The 16,539-nt window shown below is 31.0% G+C and overlaps 1 protein-coding gene across 2 annotated transcripts in view; it reads left to right on the top strand.

The window, feature by feature from the left end:
• Jus (julius seizure) overlaps positions 1-10,983 on the top strand; it is a 57,757-nt gene extending 46,774 nt beyond the window's left edge. The window contains exons 5-6 of one of the 2 annotated variants that reach the window (XM_070301053.1): positions 4,870-5,057; positions 8,743-10,983. In XM_070301053.1, the coding sequence (XP_070157154.1) occupies positions 4,870-5,057; positions 8,743-8,903 (349 nt within the window). In that variant the 3' untranslated portion in view covers positions 8,904-10,983. Of the gene's footprint in view, positions 1-4,869; positions 5,058-8,645 lie in introns of both variants that reach the window. The other variant, XM_070301054.1, reaches the window with a different exon arrangement.
• The last annotated feature ends 5,556 nt before the right edge of the window (positions 10,984-16,539 follow it).

Here is a 16,539-nt window from a genome sequence, read left to right as displayed (position 1 = left end):
ACACAACACGTAGTGCAAGTTTTAAATTATTTGGTATAATAGATAATGAGACATTATCACGCAAAGTTGTATTACAAAATTTTGTTTAAAAATAGGTGTAATGGAAAGAACGTTTGACAACGCGCCAACATTAAATTCTACGTTAACTTAGTGAAGTTTCCAACAGAAACGTTACAAATGATTTAACAAACCTAGTCCACTTGAGCAAGCCTTTTCAAAATTTGATTCACGTTTTTTATGTCATCTATATCTTCGAAATGTTATAACATCTTATACATAGATTAACTCTCCGTAGGTTTGTTGAATTGTTTGTAAAGTTACTCTCTCTCTCTCTCTCTCTCTCTCTCTCTTTCTCTCTCTCTCTTTCTCTCTCTCTCTTTCTAGAGGAGAAGACGTGTCAAACATCGCTCCGCAAAAGTAATAACTTTTAAACGGTTAAATAGTTACGGGGAGTGATAGAAAGCTATTCAAGTCATAGCGGCATAGACCGGCATTAGCCATGAGTGTTATCTAGCCGGGATATGCTGTTTTGTGGGCGTGAGAAGTGCATTTTCTGTTTGGGACAACAAAGTCTCACACGAAAGGTAGACATTAAAGGTGGACACAAAAGTGCTGACGTGTGACAGTGGAACAGAGGTGACTGATCGCTTACGCTGATATTAGCGGTTTCGGCCGATAATTATCGGCATGGACAATGAATATGCTGAATATCGATGCTCGGCATGTAAAAAATCAGGTGGTGACATGCAAGTCTTACTATCAGGTGAATCGTATTAAGCTGTTTTACCATCCAGGATGTGTAAGCAAGCATAGGATTTACGATAAAAATCAAGAATTGGTACCGTGTTCTGGCCCATTTAACAGATTTACAATTGAAAGTGAAGCAGACATGAAGAAGGCATCGGCAGTGGCCGGGGGCGGCAGGGACAGGCTAGGATCTACAGGATCTACAGGTTCGTTTACGACGCCAAGTAGTGGAAATAGAATATCAGGAGCGAGTGGATCATCGACGTAAAAATAGATTGGCTAGTAAAAGTTGTAAAAGAAATAAAGGATGAAACAGCATGTAAGAAGGAAATTAAAATGATGGTCAAGGAAATAGTTCGTGAAGAATTGGGAAATGTTAAGCAGGAACTGCTAGAAGAGCTGAAAAGAATGATACAGGGAGAAGTAAGTGGATCAACAGGAGGAATACAAAGGAGCTATAGTGAAGCGGTTAAAGAGAAAAAGAAAGAGAATGTTATAATTATCAAACCCAAGATTCAACAAGAGAGTGAAGTTACAAAAAAATTGATAAAAGAAAAGGTAGATATCAAAAACATGGCGATGGGAATAACGAAGCTAAAAAAAGGAAGCAAGGGGACAGTGATCATGGGTTGTGAAACTGAAGAAGAAATGAAAACGTTGAAAACCACAGTGCAGGACAAACTAGGAGAAAATTTCAAAGTTACGGAATCACCGCAGATGAAGCTCAAAATAAAAATTATCAATGTCAGCGAAGAAGAAATGAGATTGGATGATGATGACTTAATAACTACAATCAAGAAGCAGAATAGAATTGATGCAATAAATGATGGATTCCAAATGCGAATAGTGAAGAAAATAGTTAAAGAAAAAAGAAATGATAATAATCAACTTAGAAGAAAAGAAAAAGAAGAAGTTTCGATAATAATTGAAGTAGATGAAGAAACGCATGAATTGATGTTGAAAAAAGAGAAACTAAATGTAGGATGGAGAAAATGTCCTATATTCAATCACATTAATGTTAAAAGATGCTTTAAATGCTGGGGATATTATCAAATTGCAAAAAACTGTACGCGAGATGAAACATGCCACAAATGTGCGGAAAATCATAAAGCGATTGAATGTACGGCAACAAAGAAAAAATGTGTAAATTGTATGTTTAAAATTTGAACATACAACCTGAAGATAAGTGATGAACACGACGCCCTTAGCCCAGAATGTCCAACATTTAAAAGGGCGATACAGGAGGAGAAGAGGAGAGCCGGCTGGGAAGATGCGAAATAGCAACTACAGAAGGAAGCGGAAATAATATTGTATACAAACGCGCAAAGTTTGATGGCGCATAAAGATGAGATACAACATCAGATTATGAAGAAAGTAAATCCGGCATTCATAGCGTTATCAGAGATAAGATTGACCGCTGAAATTGAAGACAGTGAAGTGAACGTGCTAGGTTATAGTATAATTAGATGCGATGCTGAAAATAGAAATACAGGAGGGGTTGTTTTATATATAAGGAATGATGTTAAATATGAAATAGTATTAGTAAAAAAATTAGAATCGAATTGTTGGTGTGCTGCGATTGAGATGAAAGAAAAATTGTATAGAGGAATAATAATGGTAATATATCATTCACCGAGTGCATCGCATGGTGATTTCGTGAGATTTCTGGAGGATATAATAGAAGAGTTAATAATACGGGGAGAATGTATGGTAATAGGAGACTTTAATATAGATATTATGTTAGATTCGTTTTATACAAGGAAGTTACAAACGACAATGTTGAGCTTAGGCATGAAACAATATGTAAATAAACCGACGAGAATTACGAAAGATAATAAAACAATTATAGATTTAATTTTTGCTAATAATAAAATAGAAGTGCAGGTAATGCATAAACCTAAAATAACGGACCATGCGTGGCTAAAAGTTGAACTGAATGCGAATAAATTTGATAATAAATACAGAGAACTTAGTGTTAGGAATTATAGAGAGTTTAATATAGATGAATTTATTAAATTAGTGGAAAATAAATTAGAGAAAAACCAAGATATGAATATCAGTGTGAGAGCGAAGAAATTTGTTGATACTATAGGAAATGCGTTGGACGCTACAGCACCTAGAAAAAATTTTAGAATTCCGAGAATATGGGAAGGGAAAAAGTGGTTTTCGGATGAAATAAGAGAAGCAGCGGCCAAAAGGGATGAGGCATATAGGAAGGCATTGTATGCTGACACGGAACAAAATTGGTTGCAATTTAAAATTGAAAGAAATACAGTAGTTAAATTAATTAAGACAAAGAAGAAAGAATATTATGAAAATATGATAGATCTTAATAAAGAAAATCCGACATCTATGTGGAAAACACTAAAAGAAATAATTAGAGGCGAACCAGGAGGTAAGAGGGAAGTAGAGAATATATATTTTGAAATATTAGACAGCACTGAAGGATGCAATATAACAGATAAATTTAATTTATATTATATACAAAGTATTAATAGTATAGTAAAATCTATAAATGGGAGTAAAACTGGGAATGCATGTAAAAGAATTATTTATGTTATTGAAAACGCGGGAATTATGGAAAATTTTGAAATGATTAGTATAGAGCATTTACAGGAAATTGTTATGGGACTACCGAAAAAGAAAGGTACAGAGGAGGGAATAACTAGCGATATATTAAAGGCAGTATTTTGCGTAATAAAAGAGGAATTTGTTAATATAATAAATAATTCTTTGTAGGAAGGTTGCTGTCCAAAAGGTTGGAAAACGTCTACAATAATACCGATTCCAGAAATAGAGAAAGCTAGAAAAGCAAATGAATTTAGGCCTATAAATATGTTACCAATATTTGAAAAAGTGTTAAAATTAGTAGTTAAAAAGCAAATTGAAACGTATTTGGAAGATAACTGTATTATAACAGAACATCAGTCGGGCTTTAGAAAACAGTATTCGTGTGAAACAGCGATTCAAACAGTCATTGATGAATGGAAATTGATAGTTAGTGAGGCAAAAATGGTAGGGGTAATTTTCATGGATCTTAAGCGAGCCTTGAAACAATAGATAGAGAAAGATTATTAGAGAAATTATATCAATATGGAATTAGGGGAATGGTTATAGAATGGTTAAGATCATATTTAAAGGATAGAACACAGCAGGTTCAATTTAACAATAAATGGTCTAAATTAATGACCACAGAATATGGAGTACCGCAAGGATCTGTATTAGGACCTTTATTATTTATAGTTTATATAAATGATATAATAAAAATCTGTCCAGAAGGATGTAGTATAAAAATGTTTGCAGATGATACGTTAATATATGTAACTGGAGAAAGCAGCGCGGAATTAGAGGGCAAAATGAATATGGCATTTACTATAGTAGAAGAGTGGATGAATATAAATAAGTTAAAAATGAATGCAGGAAAAACAAAATATATGATTGTTAGAAGTATAAGAAAAGAACTGCGAGGTAATATAACATTGAAATGTTTGGATGGAACTGAGATTGAACGTGTGGAAATAATGAAATACCTAGGCATAATTATTGACGATAGACTACGATTTAAGGACCACTGTGATTATATGCTAAAGAAAATAGGGGAAAAAACGAGTTTTTTGAATAGAATAAATAATTATATATTGGCATACACTAGATGTATTGTACATAAGACAATTGTAGCACCTCACTTTGAGTATTGTGCGACGCTGTTAATTGATATGGGAGAAACACAGCTGAGTAAATCGCAAAAAGCACAAAACGGGCCATGAGCATCATATTGCAATGTGATAGACATACCAAAGTGGAGCGTATGCTGTTTGTATTACAAATAGCTGAGAAAGCTAATAAAGATCAATCAATAAATCTCTCTCTCTCTCTCTCTCTCTCTCTCTCTCTCTCTCTCTCTCTGTGCGTGCGTGCGTGAGTGCGTGCGTGTGTGTATGTAAAGATGTTATTGGAAAAGTTTTGCACATTTGCATATATAATCTATATATATTATAAGAAATATTTCGTCGCCCAAGTTATTGTTTTAGTTATTGATTTAGCTATTGATAACAAGCGAAAAGGCAGTTGCAAGAAACTAAATTTGAACCTATTCTCATTTAGTGCGATATAAAATTGCAGAGCTCGCTGGCGAGAAAATCGTACCATCTTTAATACACCTAACGCACGATTGATGAACGTTTCGCTATTGAGAGAGAATAAACTCTTACATGCTCAGGAGAGACGTGGTTCAAGGACAAGCGTACGAATCCCATCAAGGCAACCCTCGATGGCTTCCTTAAGAGCCAACTCGCCAAATGCTTCACAAGGTGCGAAATACTTTTACTACTCATAGCACAGAATAAGCCATATAAATTTTTATTCACTTACTAAGGTCCATTTTACAATAAGTCATATGTCGTTAGTCATAAGAAAATTGACCAATCACAGTCGAATATTCTCGGAATAATCGATTGTCGTTGATCAATTTGCTTACGACTAACTACATACAATTTATTGTAAAACGGGCCTAAGCAAGCAACTTACTACACAAAGTCCCGTTCAATAGAGAAAGTAACTTTTTTGTTTGTTTTGAAACATTTCCAGTAAGACATGCTTTTACATGCTTGATAAGAAATAATAGCATACCTTGTATTCTTTTGTTTTGCTTTGATTTCTCAAAAATCGCTTCTTACCGAGCATCTGATTTGATTCTCTGTCATAGTAGCAAAATATTACAACTTCTATGATTATGTAAGTATTGAGAATAGGATCTATGTTCATATGACATTTTTTACTTTGACATTTTTTACTTGACATGCTTTCATTCTAACAATAAGTAAAAAATACCATATGATATATATATATATATATATACAGGGTGCCCCATTTTAAAAGGTCCATCCTCGTGACTGTTCAGGATCAACGTTTGAAGGAAAACGACTCGGATAAAAGTTGTAGGAAACAAAGGGGGCTATCTAATAGTGACCGTGGATTTGACATTAAAGGTCATTTTCAAGGTCATTTGAAGATCAACTTCCGTTTTTTAAATGGAACCCCCTATTTTTCATTACATATTCTTGTAGCTTATCTCGAGAGCTTTCCAAAACACTATACTAAAGTATTTTTTCATTAAGTACTTTTTGAGTTATTTTATATTTTAATCTGACATATTTTGATATAAAAAATTAAATATTTCGTAAAATATTCAGTTTTCGATCATCTTTACTTTTATGTACAGAATAATGAGACAAATCAATTAGTGCCCAAAAAACAAATAATTGTTTAAAAAAATACATTGTAAATAATTTTCTTAGAAACATTTTTTATACTAAATGATTTGTCTCGTTATTCTGTACATAGAAGTATTACGGTAAGATTATCGAAAACTAAATATTTTACGAGATATTTAATTTTTTATATCAAAATATGTCAGATTAAAATATAAAATAATTCAAAAAGTACTTAATAAAAAAATATTTTATTATAGTGTTTTGGAAAGATCTCGAGGTAAGCTACAAGAATATGTAATGAAAACTAGGTGGTTCTATTTAAAAAATTCAAAGTAATTTTTATATGACCTTGACAGTGCTATTCAAGGTCATACTAATATTATTATGTAATGCACCACTTAGAGCTCTACAACTTTTGCATGAAACATTTTTCACGGAAATGCGTTGTTTCCTCAACAAATACTGATACGGGCACTCTGTTACACCTTGTAGTTACAGGATGTTCCAGTTGGAAAGATCAATATTCTGGGAGGATTGCATCGGTCATTTTAAACAAAAATGTTCGTATGAATATATGTCGTATTCCCCACGGTTTCCGAGATAGAGCGACTTGAAGAAAATATGACAGGACGTATGACAGGACAAAATTACCTGAAATTTCTGCTAAATGCATTACCAGAACAACTAGAAGACATTCCTTTGGCTACACGGCGTGTTATGTACTTTCAGCATGACGGAGCTCCTCCTCATCATACCTGATTTGTGATGCAACACCTCAACGCCACTTTCCTTAATCGATGGATTGATCGTGGCAGTGCCATTAATTGACCACCAAGATCTCCAGACCTAATCCCGTTGGATTTTTGTTTATGGGGTTGGATGAAGGTTGAAGCGTACAGAAGAAAAGTGAATACACGAGACGTACATTCAAGTTGCTCTATCTCGGAAACCGTAGGGAATAAGAGATATATTCATGTGAACATTTTTGCTTAAAATGACCGATACGATCGTCTCCTAGAATATTGACCTTTCCTCTTGGAACACCCTTATATATATGGGTGGGGAAAAAGTCCCAAACCCTTAAAATATCTCGGAAGGAATGAAATGTTTTAGACAAAAGTTGTAGGGTTTCAAGTAACGCATCACATAGTAATATTAGTACGACCTTGAATAGCGTTGTCAAGGTCACGTGAAGGTCATCATAAATTTCTTAAATAGAACTTCCCATTTTTTATTGCATATTCTTGTAGTTTATTTCGAGAGCTTTTCAAAACACTATAATAAAGTATTTTTTCATTAAGTACTTTTTGAGTTATTTTATATCTTAATCTAAAATATTTTGATATAAAAAATAAAATATCTCGTAAAATATTTAGTTTTCGATAATCTTACCGTAATACTTTTATTACAGGATAATGAGACAAATTAATTAGTATAAAAAAAATAATTGTTTTTAAGAAAAAGTATGTAATTATTTACAATTTATTTTTTAAAACAATTATTTGTTTTTTTTTATACTAATGTGTCTAATTTTGATAGTGGAGACCTCCGTAGGGGGGGGGGGGGGCGGAACATACTGCCTCCACTCATATACTTTTTAATGCGAAGTAAAATTCTACATGGGTTTATAACTTTCTACGCGAAGCGAGATTCAACTCAAACCTTTGTATTGATAAGTGCTGTCTTATATAATTTTTGTTTAGTAAATATGCAAAAAGTAGAACATTGTAAATGTGGAATTTCACTTTGCATTAAAAAGTATATGCGTGAAAGCAATATGTTCCGCCCCCCCGTGGGGGGGGGGGGGGGGCTCCACTATCAAAAAACTAAACACATAGGTTTGCGTTGAACGCTTTTGGGTGGAAACCTCGCTTTGCATGGAAAGTTGTAAAACTCTTTATATCTTTAGTCTATAACTTTTTTTTTGGACCTCCCCCAACTAAAAATGATTTCTTATTTCCTTCTAAACATAAAAAATTTGCAAAAAAATTTGCAGCCCATTTACAGGTGAAGCCGTGATTCTGAATAATTATCCACCTAAAAGATTTTAGTCGTTGTAACTGTGTTTATTGAAGTAAATATATTAAGAGTTCTCATAAATACCGATTTACGTCATTATTCTATTTAAATAGTTAGGAGATCCTAACTCGATTTCTGCCATCAATCTGCTGTCAGATTCTATTCGAAGAATCCAATATATCACAGAACATTGCAGCAATCCTGTGGCAATATTTTATATAAAATCTATCAGCAAAACACAAAGACGCAGTTGATGCTAATCTGCCGTAATATTTTGGCTAAATCTGCTGACAATCTCTCGACAGATTGTTAGCATTTTGCTTATTTAAATCTTACTTTATGTATTTTTATTTGTTAATAACTTTGTAATAAACAACGAGCAACAGCTAAAATCTATCAAATATTACTCGAGGCCATGATTTTTATAAAACTTGTCAAGATTACGATTATTGGGGCGGCATCCCTAATTGATATAATTACTCTCTGTTCTTCTAATCATCTTATCAAATATTTTTCACATCTTTTGAGTTAAGGTTATTAAATTTTTCGTGTCAGAAAAAGAAGTATATAGCACATATCATTACAAACACACACACACACATGCGCGCGCAACTTCATCTTACATTATGACTATTTTGCTCTGACTAATGCGTTTCTTTCGCGCAGGTCCTCATGCTTAAAGTTATTCTGGCTTTTCGTGTCGTGCTGCCATGCTTTCATGCGAAAGCACGCGATACTTTAGCAAGAAAATCTCTGTCGCCAGGATCACACGCAGGATCTCCTCGTCGTGGGAGCCCCTCCAGCAGTGGGAACGCTTCGGCTACTTCGATGAAATCTAACAAATCGCCAAATCATACGAACAACGTCCCTGACTCCGTTCTGGAAAACGTCACCGTCGAGATCTTCGACGCAAAGACAAAATAAATCGTCTTTCCACCGCAACAAATGGTCCGATCGACAATCCCATTTATTACTAGTCTTGCATAGCCAATATACGGCGCTACATGAAGGTCGCTGTCTCTATATATATTCAATTCACGAATAATTGATTCTGTTGATTCGTTTTCATTAAAGTATTAAAAAATGAAAATTTTATATTTATTAGTTCAAATATTATCGAGAATTGCTTTGCTTAGTTAAATCACAACGCTAACGAGTCAAGTATCGAAATCTCGATGAGATCGAGGCATAAGTTAACAATATAATTCGCAGATCTTATTGTACTCTTTTAATAATACCAAAAGAATTATTTAGTTATATTACAAAAGATCCTTTTAACATGCCTCTTTTTTGACAATTTGATATTTTCATATCTAATGAAACATAATTAAATGATGATTATCACATTATCAGAATATTAATTTTGGATTAATTCTCTGCATTATCTTAATAGATATCTTAAAGAAATCATTTTTAGAAAAAAAACATAGCGCGTTATAAAATGATATAAATTATGAGTAATACGAATTTCTCGAAAGCCTATTATGCTATTTTAATAATAGCAAATGCGAATAAAAACCATTTTAATAGATTAGCAATGATCGAATTATCATAAGGGCATCCAAATTTGAATTAATTATTGATATTAACTTGGTGAGATATTAAAATAAGCTGTTTCAAGAATACATATTATATATGTATACAATGTATGTATAAAATTATTTGCGGTAATGAAAACGATAATATGCTAGTTAATACGCGTATTAATACATACATTCAATATATTTGAGTTGCGAAGTATCCTAGAAGATATTTCAGAAGAGAGAGACATATTATTTAGGAAAACGTTATTAATAAAATAACTAATCGCGATGCATTAGCATTATTTAAACTTGAAAGATATGAAAACCTGTATAGCATACCCATACAGCACAGCACAATACATTGCAGCAACATTATCGCAATGTTGCTGCAATATTCTGCGCTGTATGAGAATTGTCATATCAATTTGTATGATGACGATGTAATTTTATTACTTGTTTAACTATTAATATACATAGTTTTCCATTGATTTGTTTCATGCTAATGTTTCAATTCTCAATCAAAACGCGCGCCAATATGATTGTGTAACGTGAACACATTTCTCGGACCAAGCGGTTTTAGCACCGCATTTGATTATTCTGTTTAATGAGAATTACGTAATATATAATATTGGTATCATCATCGATACATTAAGAAGATAGCAGTACACGCTTGCGGAATATTTCATGAGAAGTATAGAGAAGAAACATCTATATCTTAATGTAAAGAAAATCATAATGGAAAATAGCAACTGCAATTGTAAATTATTGATCTATGCAGTAGTTACTATTAAGAGAAATATAAAAACAAACTTGATACAATGACACCCATGTAGCATAGAACAATTGCGGCACTATTGCTGCATGGGTAATTTTCTTGATTAATACTGATCGGATTCATAATATAGATTATATTTAAAATCAACACACACATACACACACACAATAGAGATGAAGACAGTCGAAAAAATTTCACTTTCGAAGCGATGAACGGGGCGATCAAACGCGCAAGCCTTTTCTCTGAAAGTTTTTTCGGTGTAATGTTGCACCATCGGGATACGGAAAGACGATGACCGTAGGATTAATGTTTATTTAATCTTTTACATCGAAAGCGACGTTATGACTCGATTGGTTCCCGATAAGCCAATACGAACGGGACCAGAGAAGAATGTTTCAAGTGGCATCTCTCTCTCTCTTTCTCTCTCTATCTCTCTTTCGAAAGTGCGAAATTGAAGCGAGGCACATTGCCAGATCTATTGAGATGGTGCCACATGGTAGTAATTAAACATAAGATTATATAATTATATAAGAGAAGGTTTGGGCATTCTTCGTCAATTATCCATAATGCTATGCAGAGTACGCAATCGCACAATTGACAGCAGAAGAATGTTAAGCAAAATAGATATATGTTATTGGCTACCGCGCCTCCGCGTCATTCGTAATACATAGGTTTTTGAGGGAAATTTATATATAGGCTGATGGAATATCTTAATAATCTTTATATATATATATATATATATATATATATATATATATATATATATATATAAAGATATATATATATATATATATATATATATATAAAGATTATTAAGATATTCCATCAGCCTATATATATATATATATATATATATATATATATATATATATATATAACTATATAATCTTATAATTAAACACATCTGATAAATATTAAAAGCCACATAATTGTAAAGATGAATGATATATATATATAATCACGTTAATAATATGTAATCAAAACGTGAGTATATATTTCTTTTCAAGCACAAATTTCTCATTTAAAGAAGAGATAAGCTTTGATGAATCTGTTCTTAAAGATATATTAAAATATAAAAACTCTTTTCTTTCTTTTTCTTTTTAAGTTTATTTTATAATATTTATACTATTATTAAATATATTAACAAAGGAAAATATTTCTTAAGAATTCTAAAATTTGGAAAAATTTCTTTTTTATTTTGAATATATAGGTATATACATTAATATGTATTAATAAAGACGAATTAAAGAAATTACAAGATTTAGAAAATTTTAGAAAAGCTTGAGAATTTTTTTTATTTTAGAAAGTAATTTTATTTAAATTAAATTTTTTTCTTTTTTTTCGGAAAGTTGATAGCTGTATGTTTTGCAACGCCTATAATGGCAAACATTCACACTAAGCATCATCTGCATTTATGTTTATTGAATTTAATGAATGATGATGTAGCAAAAAAAAACGACCATATAATATATTGTACTTCTATATTTTTCTCTTGTTGATCTCACGTATGTTATTACAATACTTTATTGGTACTTTTATAGAATCAGTATCAACATCATAAAAAATTATCTCTTTTATATTCTTGCCGAGTTAATATCGAATTCGAAAATAATTAAATACGCGATCAGAATTTGGACTCAATGCTCATGGGGGGTATATTATATTGGGTGGATATTAAAAATAAATTCAACTTATTAAACACGTAGATGTATATGTCGAATTCAATGCTGATATCTAACATCGGCAATGATTACCGTAACACAGAACTATATAATGGATTGAAATTATTCATAGTTTTTTCATCGTTAGTGATGAAATGAAGTAAGAGAAAAGGAATTTGAAAAATTAAAAATTGATTAATTGAGAGATATGATTCTTTAGCGACATGGATGTAGTTTGTAGTAATCTGCAAAGAGAAGATGCATATAATACACGCAAAGTTCTAAGATATATTTTAGGATTGTAGGAATATATATATATATTGCTAATATATATATATAAGAGTTGCGTTTCTTATTAGCACTTTTCTCTTTTATAACTCGAATCCTTTCTTCTTTATAACACATTTTATTTCTGATTTTACGTTTAAAACATATCACTCTAAACATGCTTTTTATATTACTTTGTTAGAAATAGTAATATATATTATATACACAACAACGTACGAGCGTATGTGCGTTTATAACGTCCAAGAGAAACATGTTTGATTTCTATCAGATATTTGACGTTGTACAAAAACACAATTTTTTTTTTATAGAGCGACCGAAAACATTACGATTATACACGCAATTATATACAAGTTTAAACGCGTAATTTTATACGAATATCTTATTAATCGCACAAGATTTCTATCGAAAGCTTGTAATGTCCGTACGTAATATAATCATATATAAGAATATATGAACAACACGCTAATAGTTATAGCACGATTATATCTCAGTAATTTAGTGCCTGCGCTATTATATTTATAGTACCTAATAGATTTAATTTTATTGATTACTATATACTATATAAATATATGCTTGGAATAAATACTATATACAGAGTGTCTCACAACCTCCTTACAATATTTTAATAGCTTATTCTAGAGGCAAAATGGAGTAAAAAATCTTAATATAAAAATTTTGAGGCTGCAATAGTTTTTGAGTTATAAGCGATCAATGTTTGCCAATGATATCGCGCAGAGCTCGCGCACTCAAATCCGTAACTACACATACATACGATACCGATCTGTCATCTGTTATTGATTTTACAAATCAGGTAATATTGATTTTTACTGCACAGTTGATTTTATTGTTTCTCATGTGTATGAATATCACGTATGGCGGTCAGTTGATACTAACGAACTATAAATATTGTAAAATATTTAATTTTTTCTTAAATAAGAATTTAAATGTTCGATTAATTATTATATTTAAATAGAAATATAAACTTAATATTTTTACACATTTAAGAAACGAAGTTTATTTTTGTTTTGATCGCGCGGAAAAGTTTTGTGGAAATCAATTTATTTATTTTATCTGTCAGTAATAACAGATGACAGATCAGTACGTGTGTAAATGTAGTTACAAACCTGAGAGCGCAAATTCCACGCAATATTACAGCCTTAGAATTTTTGACTCTATTTTATCTCTAGAATACACTATTAAAGTATTGTATGGAAGTTGTGAGACACCCTCCTACATATATATATATATATATATATATGAGATGTGTATGTATGTGTGCATGCATACATATGTACACATATATTCACACATCACAAAATGATCTATAAAATTGTAAAATATATTAATACATACGTGTATGTATACACACACACAATATATAATAATTATTAATGCAAAAAATTAGCGCTATTTATACTATTTATAGATTATTTCTCTAATATCTAGCGACTGTCTCTATTCTGTGATCCATGTGCAACACATAGCTGCGATTATTCTCACAAGAATTTTGATAATTATTCTTATTAATATTTGCTGTCACACTATTATACTGTCGGTATTAATATTATTATTATTATTATTATCATCATCATCATTAAAATTGTTATCGTTGTTATAATCACTCGCAAATGATTCATTTAATATTATTGCTTAATATTGTCTGTACTAAAGAACTTGGCTTATTATTATATATACATATATATAAATCATACTTCAAATTGTAAGATATCAGTAAAAAATTAAAAATTTTAAAAGCACATTGATCAAAAACCTTGCCTTTCAGTTTAAGGATCTTATAATATATTTATTTGGGAAATGTACTGATTTTGCTATCTATATTTGCAAAATGTTTTTAATTATTAAGTTCACTTCTATTTGGTAATTAAAAATTACATGAAAATCTTGGAAAATCTGCTCAATTTTTCTATCTTTTTTCAGAAGTTGTAAATTGATTTTTTTGTGGATATATTGAATACTATCAGAATCGATTTTTTTTTCTTTCAATGATCAACAAACTATAAAATCTTGATTAAAAAGTATTTGATGTATTAATTGTAGATGGAAAGAGAGAGAAGCTTCAAAGATGTTATATTATTTACAAGATGAGGAATCAATTAAATGATTTGAGAAAACTAATTATTCACAAAGATTTGATATACATAGTGAATATTATTAATGGTAACATAAAAATCTCAAATTTTATAATCGTGTTTGAAATATACCATAGTAAATGTTCGGATTAACTTATACATCACGGATTATTTTTATTTTTATATATATTGTAAAAGGTACATTCCTAAGTAATACACGCTTTGAATTTTGTGACGCTCTCTTCTAATTCCAGAGATATCTGATTTTAAAGTATTGTAAAAATAACATTTAAAAAAAATGAGATTTAGCCCCAAACTTGATCTTGACCTTGATAATAGGTTTTATAGTTGATTTTATTTAACCAGAAGAGAGTGCCACAAAATTCAAAACGTGTATTACTTAGGAATATATCCTCTACAATATATGCAAAAATGAAAACAATACATGATGTATAAGTTAATCCGAACATTTACCTATACTGTCTTTAACCCATTTAATGATTGATCTGAAAAATACAGCAATTTTGCATAATATCTTCTATTGCGAGATTAAGTCAGATATTGTATATATACAGGATGTCCTAAAACTACCGTATTTTCTCTTAATGGGAGATCTCTTAGAACATTTCAAGACGAAAATCTTAATACAAAAATATCTCGAGGCTATAATAATTTTTAAACGGAAAGCGATTATACTTTACGAATGACAAGAAATTTTGCGGGCTCAGGCACCGCGAAATGATAAGTGAGAAAAGTGCTTCTATGAATCACCTTTTTTATGATATTATGATTATCGTAGAAATTTACAATAGCATTATTATTATATGTTTTCCCGCTTCTCTACGCATTATAGTACATTCTTCTTACCAATAATGAATGCAAGAACTAAAGACATCTCAAAAATGATTCAAATAAAGCCAAGTTTCAATTTCAGCTGTCAAAGTGGTCGATCAATGTTATCATGAAGATATCTACTATTTTGCCGTGCCTGAGCGCGCGAAATCTGAGTCCTGCCGTCGTAAAATAATCGCTTCTCGTTTAAAAACTATTATAGCCTCGATATTTTTGTATTAGGACTTTTGTCTTGAAATGTTCTAAGGAATTTAAGAGAAAGTACGGTAGTTTTAGAACATCTTGTATATCATCAGATTGTATTAACAATAAACAGATTAAATAAAGGCAACATTATATATCGCATAGTGAAATATAAGAATCTTAATCGGAGATTTATTTAATTCTATTTAATGACAAGAATTTAGACAGCTTTCCGACTTTAACAACACATATATCCAAAAAATGTCCAGAGGATGTAAAACATGAATGAGATTGGATGAGACATAGATGTTTTATGGTACACCATCTGGATATCCTCTGGACTTCTTTTGGACATGTATATTGTTAGGGAATATTGTGACAGAAAATGATTTACATAATTATATAGTTAATTAATTATAGTAGATAGTTATTATTAATTTTTTTAGTATTGTTTGTAAAAATTTATGTATGAATGGTGACTGTACACAGGTAGCCCAAGATGAGCCAAGTTCTTTGTTACTTTCCTTGTCACTATATATCGTACGACCACCTAGTAGATTTACATTCGGGGGTCGAAGAAAACACTATCATTAATAGTATTTTTAATGTAAATGCACATGTGTACAATGAAAGGAAAACATTATTGTCGCGTAACTATCCATACAGCACAGAACAATGCAATTATATTACAGATTACAGTAATGTTATAATCTTGCAAATTGCGATGAAATATTGTTGAGACATTATTGGAACATGTAATTGTAATATTTCATGAAAATGTTACAGTAACATTCCAAAAACATTACAAGAAACAGTTTTCGGTAATCGTTAGTTCATTCATTTACCACTATGCAGCGCGCATTGCGTTATCTATCCCGCATTTAAGTTTTAGTCATAATGATTATATAAAGTTTGCAAAGAGCAAACTGGGCTAGTAAAATTAAAGGTATAATAACTATTTTTATCAATTTAATTTATCTGATACGATCCCAACACAGGGAATTCAGATATTGAACTGATTGTTCAGAAATCGGACAAATAAATGTCAAAAAAAGTTAAAATCATCCGTTTATTGTCTGTTTAAGATGTAAAATAGAGTCTAATATCTATACGGAGTGTCCTAGACCACCCGTACACCCCTTTTCTTTCAAAAACTAAACATTTTAGAGAAAAACGTCGTGAACAAAA

The sequence above is a fragment of the Polyergus mexicanus genome, unplaced genomic scaffold, assembly GCF_030449975.1.
Source record: "Polyergus mexicanus isolate NDT 795.1 unplaced genomic scaffold, iyPolMexi1.0 SCAF_9, whole genome shotgun sequence".
Lineage (NCBI taxonomy): Eukaryota > Metazoa > Arthropoda > Insecta > Hymenoptera > Formicidae > Polyergus > Polyergus mexicanus.
This window is presented reverse-complemented; position numbering and strand designations above follow the sequence as displayed.